Genomic DNA, 20329 nt, shown 5'->3' with positions numbered 1-20329 from the left:
TATTGGGGGCTTAAGAAGGTATGTAGTGGCTTATTGGCTTTAGGACGACGTGGTTTCATGCTAAGATATCTTATGGTAAGCTTAGGGTTACAGATCGTGGTGTACTGCCAAAGAGAAGTGTTAACTTGAAGGCAATTCAGAAGAAACTCAGAGGAATAGTATAGCTTGGTAGTAGATTGGAACAACATGGTAGTAGAAATGATCGGTTCTTTAGGTGATTTTGATGTGGTAAGTCTCTATCGGTGTTTTATGGCAATACTCTTGGGTTTGGAGATCTGCGTGGTTTGGTTGAGTGAGAGGGATTCAGTCTGATGGTTCAATTGTGAACAAATGGATTTCAAAAAGTTCTCGACAGTGTCAACTACAACTTGGGATGGATGTCTTCTACATGCATGATGAGTATGTTGGATATTGTAATTTTCTCTTGGATGCGTGATCAAGTTAAATGTTTTTGCTGATGGAGTAAGTGTCATGTTTGTGATTCAGAGTAGATAATGGGATTCTCGTTATTTCATATGATGGTATGGTAGAGATAGTGTGTCGTGTGAGGTCGAGGTCTGCATGTAAAAGCTTGTCGTTCAGCTTCGAAGGAAAGCCATGAGTTCTATATAGCATGGATGGTTTCTGATGTTTAGAAGAATGATGACACTATTATGTTGTCACCTGAGAAGAGTGTGTATTTCAGAACGACGCATTGTGTTTTGACTTACGGATGGATCTTTGGTATTACGGTACTTGCCTGCTTGATCGACTACTAATGTTCAAATCTTACTATGTAGAACGAAAGAAATATAGAAGTATTTCTCATGTGATTATTGAGTATGAGTGTTGTGTTAGTCATTCGAGTGATGGAGCTTGGATCAGATATGGATATTTTTGTATTCTTGTGATTCAGAGACTGGGAGTCTCAGAGGTGGACTATTCCTTTGTTATGGGCTATGAAGATATGGCCATAGTTAGACAACGAAATATATGTGTTATGGATAGGTTTCAGTGGTCTTTGGGAAGGCAATCTATCTATTTTGGAAGGATCGGAATTGGTTTGGAGTCCCATTGATAGGCCTAAGAGGAGGTGTATTATATATCGGATCAGGTTTGTTCACTCAGCACAACTATCGTTGAAGGGTGTGTCATCGGTTAGAGATGATCTTTTTCGTGTCGCTATGTTCCAAGTATTGCTCTTATATGCTACGATAGGTTGTGAACTATCAGTTAATTGCACACATGATGCGTTTCTATTTGGTCCTTCTGGCGAAAGTCAAGCGAGTTGATCCTTGGGGTCTCGAATAATTTATTGCCCCTTGGTTATGGACTTTGTTGTTTGTGGAATATAGTGCTATCCGCTCCTCCATTGTTATGGTCATGCACTTCATGTATTTGTTGTTGATTTGCATATAGTTGTTGATTTTAGCAATATGGTTTTAGGTATTTCATGATGGCCGGTTGTTTGGATGGGGTCACGCATCGCAGAAGAGATATGTTGGGATAAGATCCTATGTATTAGTGTTACACTCTGCAGTATTACGTCGATGTTACACCCCGCAGTACTATGTCGATTTTATACCCCGCACTATTACGTCGATGTTATACCCCATAGTAAAATGCAGATTAGTTATGATGTTAAAATAACATATGCTAGATGTTCATGTGTATATATGTATCATTAGCACAATAAAGGTCCTATAATTAGTAGAGAAATGTTGAGGTGTTCATGTGTATATATGTATTCCTTGTAAAAGATCTATTGCCAATGTAACGACCCGACCAGTCATTTTGAGTATTACAGCCTTGTTCCCCCATTTACTGCTCAATTTATACTTCAAAGTCATTTTAAGACTTACCGGGTTAGTTGGTTCGGGTCCGGAAGGAATTCAGAGTGAAATGAGACATTTAGTCTCATAATTGAAAAATTAAGTTAGAAAAGTGGACCGGATATGGACCTATGTGTAAACGACCTCGGATTCGAATTCCGATGATTCCAATAGCTCCGTATGGTGATTTTGGACGTAGGAGCGTGTCTGGAAGAATTTTTGGGGGTCCATAGAGGAATTAGACTTGAAATGCTGAAAGTTGAATTTATAGGAAGTTTGACCGAGGGGTTGACTTTTTGATATCGAGGTCGAAATCCGATTCTAAAATTTATAATAGGTATGTTATGTCATTCATGACTTGTGTGCAAAATTTGAGGTCAATCGGACGTGATTTGATAGGTTTCGGCGTTATTTGTAGAAATTAGAAATTTCAAAGTTCAATAGGCTTGAATTGGGGTGTAATTCATGGTTTTAGCGTTGTTTAAGGTGATTTGAGGATTTGACTAAGTTCATATGATGTTTTAGAACTTGTTGGTATATTTGGTTGAGGTCTCGAGGGCCTCGGGTGAGTTTCAGATGGTTAACGGATCAAAAAATTGAACTACAATAGTTGCTGCAATTTCCTTCTATTGGAAATTCCTTCTGCTAGATTCGAGCCTAGAAATCTCTCAGAATCAAACCCAGAACCTGCCAGAATCGATCCCAGATCGAGCCCAGGATCGAGGGCCACGATCGAATCCATGATGAGCCCAGGGTCGAGGGCCACGATCGAAGCTGTGATCGAGCCCAGGGTCGAGGGCCACGGTCGAAGGCAGGGTCGAAGCCACGATCGAGGGCCAGGATCGAGTGCTAGGATCGAGGCCTAGGATCAAGGACCAGGATCGAGGGCCAGAATCGAGGAATAGGATCGAGGACCTCGATCGAAGTCCAAGATCGAGGCAGAACCGAGGTTGTCTGGCAGAATTATAAAAACAGGGACTTCGTCCCATTCGCCATTTTTGACAAATTGGAGTTTGAGGAGAGACGATGTTTTATATATTTTCAAGGCAAACTTGAGGTAAGTCCCTTGTGATCATTTCTACTACATAATATTGAATTATCATCGAAAAATCCGACTAGATTACATGATTTTGAGATGTAAATCGGAGATTGGAACTTAGAAATTTGGAAATAAGATTTGTAGATTTGAGGGTCGAGTTGAGGTCATAATTTGGTAAAATTGGTATGGGTAGACTCGTGGTTGAATAGGCTTTCGGATTTAATAACTTTTATCAAGTTCCGAGATGTGGGCCCTACGGGCGATATTTGAGCTAAAATTCGGATTTTTATGGAAAATTAGCATTTTCTTATGGAATTAATTCCAATAAATTTTATTGACTGAAATGAATTATTTGTGACTAGATTCGAGGCATTCGGAGGCCGATTTGCGAGGCAAAGGCATAGTAGAGTAAAGAGTTTCACGTTTTGAGGTAAGTAACCGTTTTAAATCTGGTCCTGAGGGTATTAAACCCCGGATTTTGGTATCATGTGATTATTTTGGAGGTGACGCACATGCTAGGTGACGGGCGTATGGGCGTGCACCGAGAGGATTGTGACTTGGTCCGTCCTGGGAAACTGTAAAGTTGAATAATTTGTCGTTACCTATATGCTCTATATGTGTTGATAAAAATTTTGATTGTAAATCAAGTTAGTAATCATGCTTAGGCTATGTGATAGTACTGTTGGGACCCACAGAGGTCGCGTACTTGTGGAATTGCTTGCTAAACGCTATATGTACTCAGTCTCAGTTTTTACTTGCACATTTTAGCTCAGTCTCTATTATTATTATTGATACATCATATCATTGTTGTTTGGGCTGATTTCATGATTAATGAGAGCCCGAGAGACAGGAGAGATTTATGACTGAGAGAGGCCGAGGGCCTGATTGTGAGATATTGATATCATAGCACGTGAGTTGTCCGTGCAGCACGTGAGTTGGCCGTGCAGCACGTGATTTGGCCGTGCGGATCCTTATATTAAACTATAGCACGTGAGTTGGCTGTGCGGATCCAGATATTTATATTATGGCACATGAGTTGTCCGTGCAGATTATAGCGCTTGGGCTGTAGGAGCCTTTCTGAGTCCGTACACCCCAGTGAGCACGGGTACCCATTGAGAGTGAGTGATGAGGGCTGGGAGCCCAGTGAGTGATTGTTGTCCTAAGAGGTTGTACTTGATTTCCATTTATTGTTGCACTTAGTTGCTATCTGTCATTGTTGTGAAATCTCTCAAAGATTGTTGATATACGGATTATATGAACAGGAACTGTATAAAAATTGATTTGACTTTAAACTGCCAGATTTGATAACATGTCTATTCTTTGCTGGAATTATGGGAAATGAAACATAATTGTGTAGGTCATTACTATCTTCAGTTCCTTATTTATTATTGTTACTTGCTGAGTTGGTTGTACTCATACTACACCCTGTACTTCGTGTGCAGATCCAGGTGTTCCCGGACATAGCGGGTTTTGATCCTTTCGAGTGGTTGCTTTTTCAGGAGATTTTGAGGTAGTTGCCGCGTTCCGCAGACCTTGTGTCTCCTTCTCTATCTCTTTATTTACTATATTTAGTCTCGGACTATTATAGACTTGTATTCATATTAGATGCTCATGTACTCAGTGACACCAGGTTTTGGGGAGTGTTTGTATTGTATTTAAATATTATATTTTCAATCTTAAAGAGAAGTTTTGGTTTATTGAGACTTTCGGCTTGCCTAGTATCGAGATAGGCGCCATCACAATAGGTTGGGATTTTGGGTCGTGACAAGTTGGTATCAGAGCCTAGGTTATGTAGGTCTCACGAGTCATGAGCAGGTTTAGTAGGGGCTTGCGGGTCGGTACAGAGACGTCTGTACTTATCTTCGAGATGCTGCAGAACACTTATGAAAATTTCCCTTCTTGTATTCTATCGTGCAGAATTGATTCAGCTGGAAACATAACTCTTTGAATTCCTTTCACGCATTTTGTATGCGCACATGAGCGCTTGGTATCAGTTGTGCATCGCCAGGGTGTGATTCTACGAACGATGTTTGAGATGTATATTACATGTTTTGGTGATGGGCTAGTCTGGAGGACTTGAGACTAGGTTTAGACCGCAACTTACGCTCAGTAGCTTCAGTTGTAACCTGTACATTTGGACTCATATGTCCGGTAATATCACCTACGAGTGGAATTTGTGTCTCGATGAGTGGTGGAATGGCTTTGTGATGAGTATGATGTAACTGCGGGATGTGTTAAGACAATTTGAATGTTCTTTTATTCCAGCTCAGTATATGATTTCGAGACTGTGCACGGGTTGCCACGATGGCTATGTGTTGTTATCGCATAATATTGGTGTAATGGTAAGGTACTCATTATGTGTTGAGGCGGTGAATGGCTCGAAGAGAGGATTTATCAGTACATGATTAAGGGGTTCAACAATTAATTCAAGCGGAGGAAAGGCAGTCGGACTATAGATGTCCAAGTTGGTTATTAAAGTTATAAGACTTGGTATTTGCGAGCATGGTCGAATTTTCATTGTGATGCTGTATCGCCGTCCTTGTTTGAACGCATTATGGTCCTCCGGTGTTACGATCTTCCTGGATTTTGCCTTCGGAGAAGGGTGTTATGAAATGGTGCATGCGGGGCGGTTGCCAGAGATAGCTGTGTGCAGAGTTTCAGAATCGAATTGGTATTTCTAATATTGATGGCTCAATAAAGATGATCTTCGTAGAGGCATAGAGTCGGTAACAATTTATTGGTTCAGGTGCGACAGAGATGCATTTTGATTTGATGCAACAGTTGGGCAGCAAAGTGTGAGGGAAGACATGACGAGAAGTGTTTCACGGTGGTTGAAGTACTAGCAGGTCAAGTAGGAGAAGTAGAGGTTGAGAAGTTGCTTAAAGGAGATGGTTTAACCGAAGTAAGAGTGGCAGATTAGCATATGAATTATGTGGTAGGGTAGTCGCGTGCCTTGAGAAAGTGTAGAACGATTTGGAATCGTGATAGAATGTGATTTGGCCTACGGACTTTATTTGGAGTGAGGGTTACTGTACGAAAAAAGATTGAATATGGCAGAAAGGATTTTGTTTGAAATAAAGAGGGATGTGAAGATCTGATTATCGTTTCAAGCGCAATATGACTTGAGTTCGGAAGGTATTATTGAACTTTCAGTTGATGTCAAAAGGGAAAGTGCAGACTTATACAAATGGTGGGCTAGCATTAGCTCAGGAGAATTTGTTGATTACGTATTTGTTGCACCCAGTGCAGCGTCGTTGGAAGATGTCGGTAAGGAATTCCACAAGTGGGTTATCTCCTGTAAGTGGTAAGCGGTGGCGTGATGTTGATGAAACTTCTGCGAGGAATATTACTTGCTACCTGATAAGAGGTCGAGTGTGTGACTATAGCTGGTGATTCAGAATGTTCATGAAAAGCTTAACAAAAGATTTCAAGAAATTTGGCGGGTTAACGGTGCGAGATCTTGGTAATTGAGAAGGAGAAATCCTTGCGGGTTCTAATTTTTATATAATTGTAGCTTAAGGCTAAGTGGGGGAGCCTGCTATTGACAATTTGATTTCATGGTTATGTGTTAAATTTTTGTTTTGGTCGGAGGCATACTTGTGGATCAGTTATGACTCGCAGAGATGGAGATCGAGGATGACTCGAGTAAGGAAACTCTTGAATATGGGTTATAAGGCACTTTATAGGAATATGAAAAGTTTGGTATGATTAAGTTGTTATTTTGAAGGATGTAGTGCATACGAAGTATGAATCTGGTTGGTCGTGTTAAGGCAAGGTTACTTATTTGAGTGTTTACTGTGTTAAAGGAGCACATGTCTTTCGTCCCATTTGGGGCGGAGTAAATTAGATTTGAGCAGAATGGATGACTATCGAGAGGGTTCTAATGGATTCAAAATGTATATGTGGAAATGGTGGTACCCGGACCATAAATCAATTTTGGAGAAGTACCTAGCGCCCTGTAATTGATCAAACAAATCATCTATTCTTGGTAATGGGTATTTGTTTTTTATTGTGACTTTGTTGAGCTGCCGGTAGTCAATACACATCCTCAGTGATCCATCTTTCTTCCTCACAAAGAGAACTGGTGCGTCCCATGGTGACACACTCGGTCAGATGAAACCCTTCTCTAGCAAATCCCTCAATAGTTCCTTTAGCTCCTTCAATTCTGTTGGTGCCATCATGTAGGGCAGAATAGATATAGGCTGCGTGCCTGGCATTACATCAATCCCAAAATCAATTTCCCTGTCTAGCGAAATCCTAGGGAGCTCATCAGGAAAGACCTCTGGAAATTCGTTCATAACTGGCACAGATTAGAGTGTAGGTGCCTCAGTATCGGTGTCCGTAACCCGGACCAAATGATAGATACACCCCTTATTAATCATCTTCGTGGCCTTAAGGTATGAAATAAACCTACCTTTTGGCATCACATTATCCCCCCTCCATTCAACAACTGGCTCATTTGGAAATTCAAACCACACAGTCCTAGTTCCACAATCGAGCTTGGAAAAACATGAATAAAGCCCATCCATTCCCATAATTACGTCAAAATCGACCATCCCCAATTCAATGAGATCGGCCACAGTGTCCCAACCATGCACCGTGACAACACAACCCCTATAAACCCATGCGGACATAATAGACTCGCCAACCGGAGTAGATACAGAGAACGGCTCAGGAAGCTGTTCCGGTTTTATCCCAAATTCCATAGCAACATAAGGGGTAACATTGGACAAAGTGGAACCGGGATCAATAAGATCATATACATCATGAGATTGGACAGTCAATATATCTGTGACAACATCTGGAGAAGCCTCTGCACTCTGGCAATGACCCATAACATAGAAACGACTAGGTCATCCTGAACCACGCCCTGGCAGTGCTGGAGTACCTCTAGCTGGAGGGGTGCTGAAGATGTAGCAGCTGCAAAACAAGATGGATGAGTTGTGCCCCTACCCACACCCTTCGGGATGAACGATACTCCCTCTAAATATGACCCCTCAATCCGTACCCGTAACATATAAGTAGGTCCATGTAACAGATCCCCAAGTGTAACTTCCCACACCTGGAGCATGGGGGCCTCCGCTGCTGCTGGAATCTCCCTCCTGATTGGCCCTGCTGGTGGGGTCCCCTGCTGCCTTGATTGGACCTGAAATGACTCCTCTACTGCTGACTGGGCCCTGCTGGTGGTGCACTGGCTGAAGACTAAGCAAAAGACTGGGATGGCCCTGATGACCCTCCCCTAAAAGCTGATCTCCCCACCAAATGACTCCCCAAAGTTACCTGCGAACCGGGCCTTGCTGGTACCCTCTCGCTCCATTCTGTTTTTCAACTTACGGTTCTCTGTAGCTTGAGCAAATGCTACAATCTTCCCATAGTTCATATCTGAATTCAAGGCAGTTGTAGCGGCCTCATTAATAACCAAAGGGCTAAGGCCCTGCACAAACTAGCGTATTCTAGCCTCTATAGTAGGCAACATGAGAATGGCATATTTAGACAAACGCGCGAACTTTATGTGATACTACCCCACACTCTTACTACCTTGTTTGAGGTTCTCAAACTCCGTGGCATGGGCTGCCCTAGTCTTGGCTGCCAAGAAATGCGCACCACCCCTAGCTACACCACGCCATGCTGCTGTTGGAGTACCTCTAGATGGAGGGGGTGCTGAAGATGTAGTATCTGCAGAACTAGATGGAGGAGTTGTGCCCCAGCCCGCACCCTGGCGGGATGAACGACACTCCCTCTGAATATTACCCCGCAATCCTCACCTGCAACATATAGGTAAGTCTATGTAGCAGATCCCCAAGTGCATCTTCCCACACCTAGGGCATGGGGGCCTCCGTTGCTGCTGGAATCTCCCTCCTGATCGGCCCTACTGGTGGGGTCCCATGCTGCCCTGATTGGGCCTGAAACGACTCCCCTTCTGCATACTGGGCCCTGCTGGCGGTGCACTGGCTGAAGACTGAGTAAAAGACTAGGATGGCCCTGAAGACCTTCCCCTAAAAGCTGATCTCCCCCCACCAAATGACTCCCTAAAGTTGCCCGCGGACCGGGCCTTGCTGGTACACTCTCGCTCCATTATGTTCTTCAACTTATAGTTCGCTGTAGCTTGAATCATCTTCCCATAGTTCATATCTGAATTCAAGGTAGTTGTAGTGGCCTTATTGATAAACAAAGGGCTAAGGCCCTGCACAAACCAGTACACTCTAGCCTCCATAGTAGGCAACATGAGAATGGCATATTTAGACAAACGCGCGAACTCCATGTGATACTCCCACACATTCTTACTACCTTGTTTAAGGTTCTCATACTATGTGGAACGGGCTACCCTAGTCTCGGCCTGCAAGAAATGGTCCATAAAAGAGTCAGCAAACTCACTCCACCTCGCTGGAGGGTTCCCCTCCTCCCGAGAGTCCTCCCACAACTCAAACCAAGAATAGGCCACCCCTTTGTAGGCGGCCAACTCCACTCCCTCAGTCTCAGTAGCGCGCATAACCCGGAAAGTCTTATGCATCTCATCAATGAAGTCCTATGGGTCCTCCTTGGGGTTAGCACCCGTGAACACCGGAGGATCCAACTGAAGAAACCTGTTCATCCTAGAACCAATAGAATCCCCTTGTTGGCTAGAAGAAGTGGGTGCAACATTTGATATCTGGGCTTGAGAAGCCACTATCTGTGTCAGCATCTGGATTGCTCCCCTAAGATTCCCATTAGAAATACCAGAACCGGAAGTTGAGGCTGGAGGTGGAACCGGAATATCAGTTGGAGGAACCGCTGCACCCTCAGTAGGTGTAGGAACTGGTGCGGCCTCGTCAGGTGTAGTGGAATCAGGCAATGTAGCAGTCGGGGGATTATCCTCACCCCTCGGGTATTCACCCGCCTCACTAAATAAAGGGTCAACTGCTACTCCTAAGGCGGCATTGGCTCCTTGTCCAGTTCTTGCTCTCTTCTTAGGCGCCATGTATTGAAAGTTAAAGGAATGCACGAATTAGAGGAGGAAACGTTTCACAATCAGTTTCATCGTATGATCCAGAATATCAAAGAAGAGTATTATTCCTAAATGTCCCAGTAGCCTCCAACTTATAGATGTGGTCGACAACACACCGATAAAGATGACTCTACTAGACATGGCTCCGAGACATCCTAGGACACTTTAAACCTTAGGTTCTGATACCAAGTTTGTCACGCCCCAACCCCGGGAAGTGTGACCGGCGCTCAACCAAGTAAACCCGGCCGAGCAAGCCTTCTAGATACTTTCTACCACAAACTCACTCATGGAAAAGAGGTGACATATATTCATTAATTAGATAATAGGGAGGTCATGAATACAATACCAAAATCTTTCTATTAGTTTCTCATCTTTAATATCTCAAAATACACATCATTTTATAGGCTAAAGTGGAACTAATGGTTCATTCAAACATAAACATGAATTGTTTGAGTTTTCCCAACACCGGCATACAACCCACATAATGTATATGGAGCCTCTAAATGATTCAAAGGAGTACAATGATAGTGTCAACAAAAAGGCTCCGGCTATACCTCCAAACATGATAACAAAATGTACAAAAGATACATGACCCCCGAATGAGGTGGGCTCACCAAGTCTTCTAGGAGGAAGGTGTACTGCTAACGCTAGTCAATGCTACCTGCTGTTGAACCACCTGCATCCATTAAAGATGCAGCTCCATCGGGAAAATGGACGTTAGTAATTTCGAATTGTACTAGTATGTAAAACTAAACATCATCTCAATAGAATGAATAATAATACAAGGGGGAAACAGTCAAGAATTCAATAAGAGCTTCAAATAATACTAAAACATCAAGTTAAGGATCACATCAGTTTTCAAGTCAATTTCCATGTTATTAGGTTGGGTGATCTTTAGTGTCGATATACTATAACTCACAATACCACTATATTGTTACACGGAGTCCGATCATGACCCGATCGGCTAGGTCATCTCATTTGAGATATCAACCATAACCACAATTTTAATTATCATTTTCAGCACAGTTACCACTATGTGTGCGGCATGGCATCCGATTACGGCCCGATCGGCTAGGCCGTCTCACCAAGACATTACCTTTTTCAGTCAATCATCTCACATCGCACTTCTTTCATATCATTTCGATTCATTGGAACTAATGGCCAAAATTATAAAGTCATTATTGGAACTTGGCCGTATTTCATAATTCCAGTTCCCTTTTCCATATTCAAACATCATTATAATTATCAACAATAATAAGGCTTTCCATTCAAGACATTAATTTCACATAAGAGCAATTTGAGAATCTTAGGCACATAGAGGATTTTCATACAATTTGGCATAACAACCTTTATTTTGATCTTGACTTGAAGTCTTAACGTTCCTAACACATATTCCATATTTTTTAACACATCCTCAAATGCCAAGATGACATGATGAAGCATTTAGAGTAATTATTGAACATACATCCTTCAACACAGACACATTAGGAATAGCCAATTCAATAATGGTCAAGGACTTATACCAATTACATTAACACTGTGGGATTCGATTTTAAGAAGAAGGGGGTTTAGCCAACATACCTCAATTGAGCTTCCTTAAATGTTTAAAACTTTCCAGAATTATTAGCAACTTCAATCTATTTTAGAAATATAAAAAGTTGGACAAAAATTAGTAAGATGGTCATGATTCTAGCTCATTTGAGCATATTATCAAACACTAGGTGAGCATCAATGTTTTAAGGCCCTTTGTGGAAGGTTCCATAATTCCCCAACCCATTCTCTACCATTTTTAGCTCACAACCTCCCCACATACTTCAAGAATACATGCATGCAAGACAACAACCCCCACACCCAATAATTATCTCCCTAATTATCCCATTTTTATAAATTTTCGAAATTAATAACTAGGGCATAGATTCTTACTTTTAGGATGAAGACTTTCTTTGTTAATCCTCAATGATTGAGCAAGAATTGATGGATAATAGGTTCAAGGTTACTCCCCCACAGTAAGCACTCTTTCTCACTCTAAAATATCAGATTTTTCTAAAAATATGATCCTTTGCGTAGATATATCGAAGTAGGGTCGGGTTATAAAAACCTAAAATGAAGCCCCAACACAGGATCTGCAGTCGCATATGCGACCGCATAATGGATATGCATTCCGCATATCGGCCGCACAAATTGGGTGCCAAAAACTGTAAACAAACTGACTGGATCTGCGGTCACTATGCAGCCCGCAGACCTATTCTGTGGTCGCATAATGCGCTGCAGAACCTCCCTCCGCAAAACTCCAAGGTTGATTGTGCGATAAGAGTGCGGCCCGCAAAATGATTATGCGGTCGAATAATGGGCCGCAAAAATTTGTGCGGTACACAGAGTGATTATGCGGCCGCAGAAATGCCTATTTTTGCCAAATATTTTCCTTCAACACCTGAGCGCACTGTTCAATCCAAAAAGTCCGAACCGCAGCGAGCAAGCTCGCCGCGAAGAATTTCTATTATTAACCTTTGCGCCTGCTCACCAAACGCCGGTTTTTAGGGAAGTTTTCACGGGGCCTTACATCCCCCCCCCCCCCCCCCTTAAGATCATTCATCCTCGAATGAGGGTCAAGGTTCACTATTATGATCTTATGCAACTCAGTTTTCATACCATATACCAGCAGCCCCAAATTTGACTAACTCCCTATATTTCCAAAACTTTCGCCAAAGTTTTCCCTGTAACTGGGACTATCCACCTGTCAGAGAGCCTGAGAAACACATCCTCAAAACATATATATAATCTCTACCCGTCAAAGAATTTCTACTATTATTAACCTTTATGCCTGCCCCGGCATCACCAAATCCCAGTTTTTAGAAAAGATTTCACGGGGCCTTACAATTATGGGTAGGTCAATGTGGACCTCTGGAAGGCTATCTGCCTATTTCAGAATGGTGTGAAATGGTTTAGGGGCCTATTGGTGGGCCTAATGTGAATACGTATTCTATAACATATTGAGTTTGCATAATCATGCACATCATTTACTATGGGTGTGCCGTCGGACAGAATGGTTGTTATTCATGCTCCGATATACTTTTTATGTTTCTCTCTTATGTGGTGATATATAAGTGAGATGACTCATGAGATGTTGATTTTCTTATCACACTGTGGTTGTGGTTGTGGTTCTGTTTGCCTTTATGTAGCACATTATGCTATCTGTCTCCCCATGGTTATGTGTATGCACTCTGTGTGCTTGATGTTGATACACGTATGTTTGGTCAGCATGAGAATTATTTCTCAATAACTATTCCCATGTGGATTAATATATTTGGATCGGGTTGCGTGCTGCAATGGTATGATGCGGGCTCAAGTTGCACGCTGCAATGGACTATGTTGGGATACGACTACCTATGCTTAAGTCGTGTTTTTTGTTTCTTCCTTGTGGGATGGATTCATCGCACTATGCTTCTTTTGTTATATCAGATGAACATGCTGGATAGTTCTCTTATTTGTATTCTCTTTCCATCCTTGGTCATGTTGGAATTTTACTTGTTTGGCATACGGGTCGCATCGCATGAGGTGCTAGATGGAATTTGATGTGACATGCCGGTCAGGCAATTTGTATTGGGTGAGACAAGGTGATTGGACCTGGTATTTGTGGAATCAGGCTGGGATAAGGTATATTGGGAACAGTACTGTCATTAATCAGCTCAGAATTTGGCAACGGTCCTTGTCAGGCGAGAGAACTCCATGACTTATTGATTTGGTGGGTGGTTAAGAGTCTCTACATGCTTCTTTCTTCCGTAGCAGTGTTGTGAAGGTTAGGAACAAGGTTCAATTTGATATGAGGTATATTACTGGTACCAAGTTTGGTAATGAGAAACTATTATTATTGGAAGTTATTGTTATGAGTACATGAGTTATATGGTACTTCATATGGTTAGATCTTGGCAGTATATTGATGGCTTGATTCATCTTGTTGAGATTGATTCAGTGTATATATGCAAGAATCAGATCTCAGAGGGAGTTTCAGATATTGAAATCTTGTTCTAAAGATTGTAAGCTAAGTTAAAGGAAGAATCTTCAGTTAGAAGTGCATTGACGGGCTTGTATGGATTGAGGTGACGTGAGATCACCCACGGTGATGTGTATGATGAATTATACCTTTATCGAATAGCTTTGGAACAACTATTGGCAATTTGACGAATTTCATAGTTCATAGGTTTGATCGAAAGTTGACATTGGTGTTATCGGACTCCTATTGTGGTTTCGAGACCTTGATTGGGTTCATTTAAATGATTCGAACTTGTGTGCAAAGTTTCTTTGTGATTCAAAATGTTTAAGTGTGCTTCTGACACGTTTTGTGAAGTTTGAAGGTTTGAAAGTTAAGAGAATAATTTTATTTTCGATTCTTGATATTGATGTTATTTGTGTTATTTCTAACCTTTGGATAAGCTTGACTAAGGTATTTGGACTTGGTAGTATGATTAAACGAGGTCTCGAGAGGGCTCAGATATTATTCGGCGTAGTTTCAGACCATTTCATATGAGTTTGCATGGCTGATTTGTGTTGGTGTTTAGTGTTCATTGCATTCGCGCCACGTTCACGATGAAGGTTTTGGAGCTAGAGAGTTTCGCTCTTTGCGTTCGTAGGGCTACCCCATTTGCAAATAAGGAATTGGAAGTTCGGTTGAAGCCTTCGCATTTGTGAAGAAATGATTGTGTTCGCGAAGTATGCTGGAAGCTAAGTCTACGCGTTCGCTTATGTTATGTCGTGTTCGCATAGTTTGGTCAGGAAGTGCATGGCGATCGTGAGGTATCTACTATGATCGCGAAGGAGGAACTTCTGGTAAATGATTTGAAGCATGGACTGTGTTCGTGAAGGGTAACCCTGTGCAGACTTATTTAAGTGCTTATTTCGAGATTTTGACTCATTATTTCATATTTTGAGCCCTAGACTCAGAGAGGGGCGATTTTGCTTCGCGATTTTCATACAAGATTATGGGGTGAGTGATTTCTACTAATTTTTGGTATTATTTCAAGAATGTTGACAAATTATTAACACCAAAATATGTAATTGTTAGATGGAATTTTGGATTTTGACTATACTTTACAAGAGTGTATTTTGAGGATGTGAGTACAATTTGGACTCAATTTTAAAAATTAATTATATACATGGATTTGACAGGTTATGGGACATCAGATTTATGCATTGGTTCTAAATTTTGAGTATGCGGGCTCGGGTTGACTTTTGATAATTTTTTGGGAATTCTTTAAAGATCGCATCTTTATTGGTTGGATTACTTCTTATGGCATTGGCTGACTTCTATCACGACCAAAAATCCCAACAAATTGGGATCGTGATGGAGCTTAACACGGCTTGATAAGCAATCCAACATACAACAGAAAATACGAAAGAACTGCAATAAATAATTAACATCAGGATAATAACATAGTGTAAACGCAACTTAGAGTTATACATGATAAGTCTAAAACCAACACTAACGTAAATCATCCCAGACGTGAAGTCAGAAGTGCATGAGCTACTAGAGTTTACTAAGTATATTTTTTTGAAAGAAGTTCAACACTTTCCGTAAAATAGAAATAATAAAATAGAAATAGGAACATGACTCTAAGGCCTACGAACGGAATGCAGCTCTACCTCGAATCACCAGACTTGTATCCGCTAAGCACCTCTCGGGACTCCGCTAGTACCAATGCCCAAATCTGCACAAAAAATACAGAATATAGTATAAGTATAACCGACCTAATATACTTCGTAAGTGTCGAGCCTAACCATGATGAGTTAGTGACGAGGCTAAGTCAAGACACCTACGATAAACATGTGTAATTATATATCAAGAAGTAATGAAATAACATGTAAAGTATCAAGTATAATAACGGGTTAATAACAGTAAAAGGGGTAACAGGTACACAAGTAAAGTGACATAAAATGGGAAAATAAGTAAAGTGTCACTGAGTAAGCCACTACTTGTAATTTTACAACAATCCCGAACAACCTTCAAAAGTAAATAACGAAGCCACAAAGCCAAGTCCACATTCCGAATAACAAAGCAAGGAGCAATAAAACCAACAAAATCGCATGGCATCACCCTTCGTTCTTTTATTCTCATCTTCACATATAATATACCTAGAGGAGGTAAAGCCCGTGCGCAAAATCCTAAAATTATTCGTGAGGCTCTCAAATATTTTTAAATAATATTTTCAAATGTTAAACGGGAATTTCATAAATATTTAAGTATTTAACTTCTTAAGTATGTATATCAGCTGATGAATATTACGGGCCCAACAATTTGTGTTATACTATCTTATCCAAAACGTAATTTAAGGTTTTTCGGACTCATTAAGAAAATTATTATACCTAATTATAAGTGCATCTTTTTACTAAAATTATCCCTAGTCCTCTGATCTCCAATTAATAAAGTTTGAGGTATAGCTGAAAAGTAAAATATTTACAAATTACAAATATGTTCGGGCACGTGGAGTTGGACCATGTACTTTTTTCTGCAACTCTAGTAAATGAAAAGATGCTTCTCATTAATATAGTGTACTTTATGCTATATTACACTGTACTATTATCGTTTCTGTACATTATCATTTCTTGAAGGACACCGTTGATCTCGTGATTTATTTGCCTATCTCAATTCTCCAACGGAAGAAAGAAAGATAGCTTAGTTCAACTTTCTTTTTTCTTAAGTGAATTAGAGTCCCCACAAATCACCTGAATCTCATTTTTACTTCTTTAGTTGCCTATGATCTGTTCGTGAACCTCTAGCACACTTATAAGTATATACTTCGTATTTATTTTATAAAAATGCTGGCTTTTCAACTTGTGGCTCCTGCCTATTCCATTACCCTATGACCACGGGTTTGGTTTGAAGCATTGTTTTTCTAACGATCCGACTAGTCGTTTCGGGAGTTATAGTTCAATTTTTTTCATTTCTGTTTCCTTTATGCTCTTAAATTATATTATGATATACCGGGTTAGTTGGTTCGGGCCCGGAGTGGTTTGGAAGTGGAATGAGACACTTAGTCTCTTATTTAGAACCTTAAGTTGGAAAAGTTAACCGGATGTTGACCTATGTGTAAACGATCTCGAATTTGAATTCTGATGGTTCCATTAGCTCCGTTAGGTGATTTTTGAGTTAGGAGTGCGTCCGGAATGTGATTGGAGCTCCGTGGTAGAATTAGGCTTGAATTGGCGAAATTGGAAATTTGGTGATTTTTGGTCGGCAGTGAAAAATTTGATATCGGCGTCGGAATGGAATTCTGAAAGTTTGAATGAGTTCGTAGCGTCATTTGTGACGTGTGTGCAAAATTTGAGTTCATTTGGATGTGGTTTTGTTGGTTTCGGTATCGGTTGCAGAATTTGAAAAATTTAGAAGTTCTTAGGCTTGAATCCGAGGGTAATTTGGTGATTTGATGTTGTTTTGAGTGATTCGAAGGTTCGACTAAATTTGTATGTTGATATATGACTTGTTGGTATTTTTGGTTGAGGTCCTGCGGGCCTCGGGGTGATTCCGGGTGGTTAGCGGATTTATCGAAGTTGGAAAATGCAGCTGAAGCTGCTGCTACTGCTATTTCCGCACCTGCGGAAGGAGCAGTCGCAAGTGCGAGGTCGCTGGTGGGCAAGGGGAGTCCGGAGATGCGGAAAAGAGGGCGCTGGGCAGGCTTCGCAGAAGCGGAAGGAAATGTGCAGGTGCGCTACCGCATGCGCGAGAATTTGAAGCGCAGAAGCGGAAAATGGGAGGCCAAGGCTGGAGAGCAGACACGAAGGATTTGGACGCACCTGCGAACCCACAGGTGCGAGACCTGGGCGCAGGTGCGGAGGCTGAGAGTTAAGTGATTCTCGCAGGTGCGAAGATTTTTGAGCGCAAGTGCGGTCTCGCAAGCGCGTGGAATAGGCCGCAGGTACGAAAATCTGGGCAAAATGTATAGATAGCACTTCGCGAATTTTGGTTCATTTCTACCATTTTCAAGTCGGTTTTTGGAGCTTTTGGAGTAATTTTCGAAAGGTGATTCAAGGGCTATCATTGAGGTAAGTTGCTTGAGCCCTAATACTTGTATACATGGTGATTTTCCGTTGTTTAATTATTATAATTAGTGAAAATGAGGGGTTAGAGCTTGGAATTTTTAAGAGTTTAATTTATGGATTTGAAGGACCAAACGGTGTCGGATTTTGATGAATTTGATATGGTTAGACTCGTGAGTGAATGAGCTTTCTAGTTTTGTAAATTTTATCAGATTTCGAGACGTGGGCCCGGGGTCCGGGTTTGAGCCAATTTCGGGTTTTGGTCTAATTTGATAGTTTTTCTTGTGGAATTCATTCCATTAGCGTATATTGATGGTATTGTACTGATTGTAAATAGATTTAGATTATTTATTGGCCGAGTCCAGAGACAAGAGCATTGCGGGGTAGAGATTTGACCGGTTTGTGATAAGTAACGATTGTAAATCTAGTCCTGAGGGTACGAAACCTCGGATTTTGTATCATTCAACTATTTTTAGTGGCGCACGTGCTAGGTGACGGGCGTGTGGGCGTGCACTGTTGAGGATTGTGACTTGGTCTATCCCGTAGCAACTGTAAAGTTGCATACTTTGTTGAAACTATATGATACTTATATGTTTTAGAAATAGCTTCTGTAAATTGGGCTGAATGCCATGTTTGGGCCTTGTGCCAGTGTTGTTTGGACCCTTAGGGGCTTTTTCTCACTATCCTTTTACTGTTTTCGATTGAAATCTATACTTAGTCATGTTTATACTTGTTTATCGCATAACTCAGTTTTATGACTCTATTTTGATGCATATAAATATTTGGGGTCGAATGCCCTGTTTCACTGAAATGCCCGAGTGGCTTGAGAGGTTTATGACTGAGTGAGGCCGAGGGTCTGATTTGTGAGGATATTTATGGGATCGGGCTGCACGCCGCAGCATGTTGCATATTTATGGGATTGGGCTGCACGCTGCAACATGTTTGATATCGGCCGAGGGCCTGATTGTGAGGATGAGCGTGGATCGGGGCTGCCCGCCTGCAGCATATTTTATTATTATAGCACGTGAGTTATCCAGCACGTGAGTTGTCCGTGCAGATTATAGCGCTTGGGCTAAAGGACCCCTCCGAAGTCTGTACGCACCCCCAGTGAGCGCAGGTACCTACTGAGTGCGAGTGCCGAGTGCTGAGTGACTGGGAGGCTTGGGTGATTGTGAGGTATGCCCGAGTGGCAAGAGTGATTGTGAGGTATGCCCGAGTGGCAAGAGTGATTATGAGGTATGCCCGAATAGCATGAGTGACTGTGAGGTTTGCCCGGGGGCTGTATATGAGTGATATTTTGCCCGAGGGGCTGTTTATGATTTTATCGTTTTTGCTCACCTTTGTATTTTTTCTCTGTCTGAAAACTGTTGAAAAATATCTTTAAATGATTTTTACTGGAACTGGGTTTAAACGAGATGTTTTGATTCAAATCCTGATTTTTAAAAGCAGGAGGTATTTTACTGAGATTTCATGATATGAAAGTTATATGCTTTGTTGCTCGTCACTGCTGCTTAATCTTTATTTATTGTTATTACTTACTGAGTTGGCGTACTCACGTTACTCCATGCACATTGTATGCAGATCCAGGTGTAGCTGGATACGGTAGCGGTTATTGATTGTTCTGGTTGCAGATGTTTCTTGGAGATAGCAAGGTAGCTGTTTGGCGATCGCAACCCCTGCTCTTCTCCCTCTTATCTTCCTCTAGTTGTATTTAGCTATTTTTCAGGCTGAGTTATCCTTGATATTGTTAGACAGATTGTAGTAGATGCTCATGACTAGTGACACTCCGATGTCGGGCTTTTCCTTCCGCACTTTTATTTTGATTGGAACTCCTTTACGAAGATTTTTGTGTTAAATAACATTGAAATTATCTTTGAAATAAAAATATCGGTTTGTTTTGAAAATAAGTCGGCTTGCCTAGTTCCACGATAGGCGCCGTCACGACAGGGGTTAGTTTGTGTCGTGACAGTTTTTTTCCACTAAAGTGTGCCTTTAACTTTTTTTATACATCACACTATTTTGTGGTTACAAACCTATGACCTTTTTATACATCACACTATCATTAGGATATGAGATTCATGGCTTAAGTAAGAAGATTTCTATAGTATTACATCCACTAACAAAAACAAACATTTCCAAGAGCGCATTGGCGATAAACTTCGTAAAACTAAATATAATATATATTGCATCAAATAACAAATAAAGAGAAAAAAATATTTATACACTTCTAAACATTAAAATTAAAACAAAGAATTGCTTGCAAACTTTTAAACATTACATAGTTAGGGAATTATATAACTTTTACTTTACATTTAGAATAGTGAATTATTGCTTTATTTAAGATAGGATTGTGAATTATTGCATCATTTAAGATAGGATTGTGAATTATTGCAACAGTTCAGATTTTCTGAAACTCTTATTAGCTGTAGTTTTCTCTACCAGTTTTATTCGATATTCCTTTTTTAA

The 20329-nt window shown here is 41.0% G+C and overlaps 1 protein-coding gene across 1 annotated transcript; it reads right to left on the bottom strand.

Annotated features, from left to right (window-relative positions):
• Positions 1-6959: 6959 nt before the first annotated feature.
• On the bottom strand, positions 6960-7556 carry LOC138901082 (uncharacterized). The gene is made up of 2 exons (XM_070188813.1): positions 7265-7556; positions 6960-7132 (listed from the first exon to the last, which is right to left on the bottom strand). The coding sequence occupies exons 1-2, from the start codon at positions 7554-7556 to the stop codon at positions 6960-6962; spliced, it is 465 nt and encodes a 154-aa protein (XP_070044914.1).
• Between the last annotated feature and the right edge of the window lie 12773 nt (positions 7557-20329).

The sequence above is a fragment of the Nicotiana tomentosiformis genome, chromosome 11 (assembly GCF_000390325.3).
Source record: "Nicotiana tomentosiformis chromosome 11, ASM39032v3, whole genome shotgun sequence".
NCBI classification, from domain to species: domain Eukaryota; kingdom Viridiplantae; phylum Streptophyta; class Magnoliopsida; order Solanales; family Solanaceae; genus Nicotiana; species Nicotiana tomentosiformis.
This window is presented reverse-complemented; position numbering and strand designations above follow the sequence as displayed.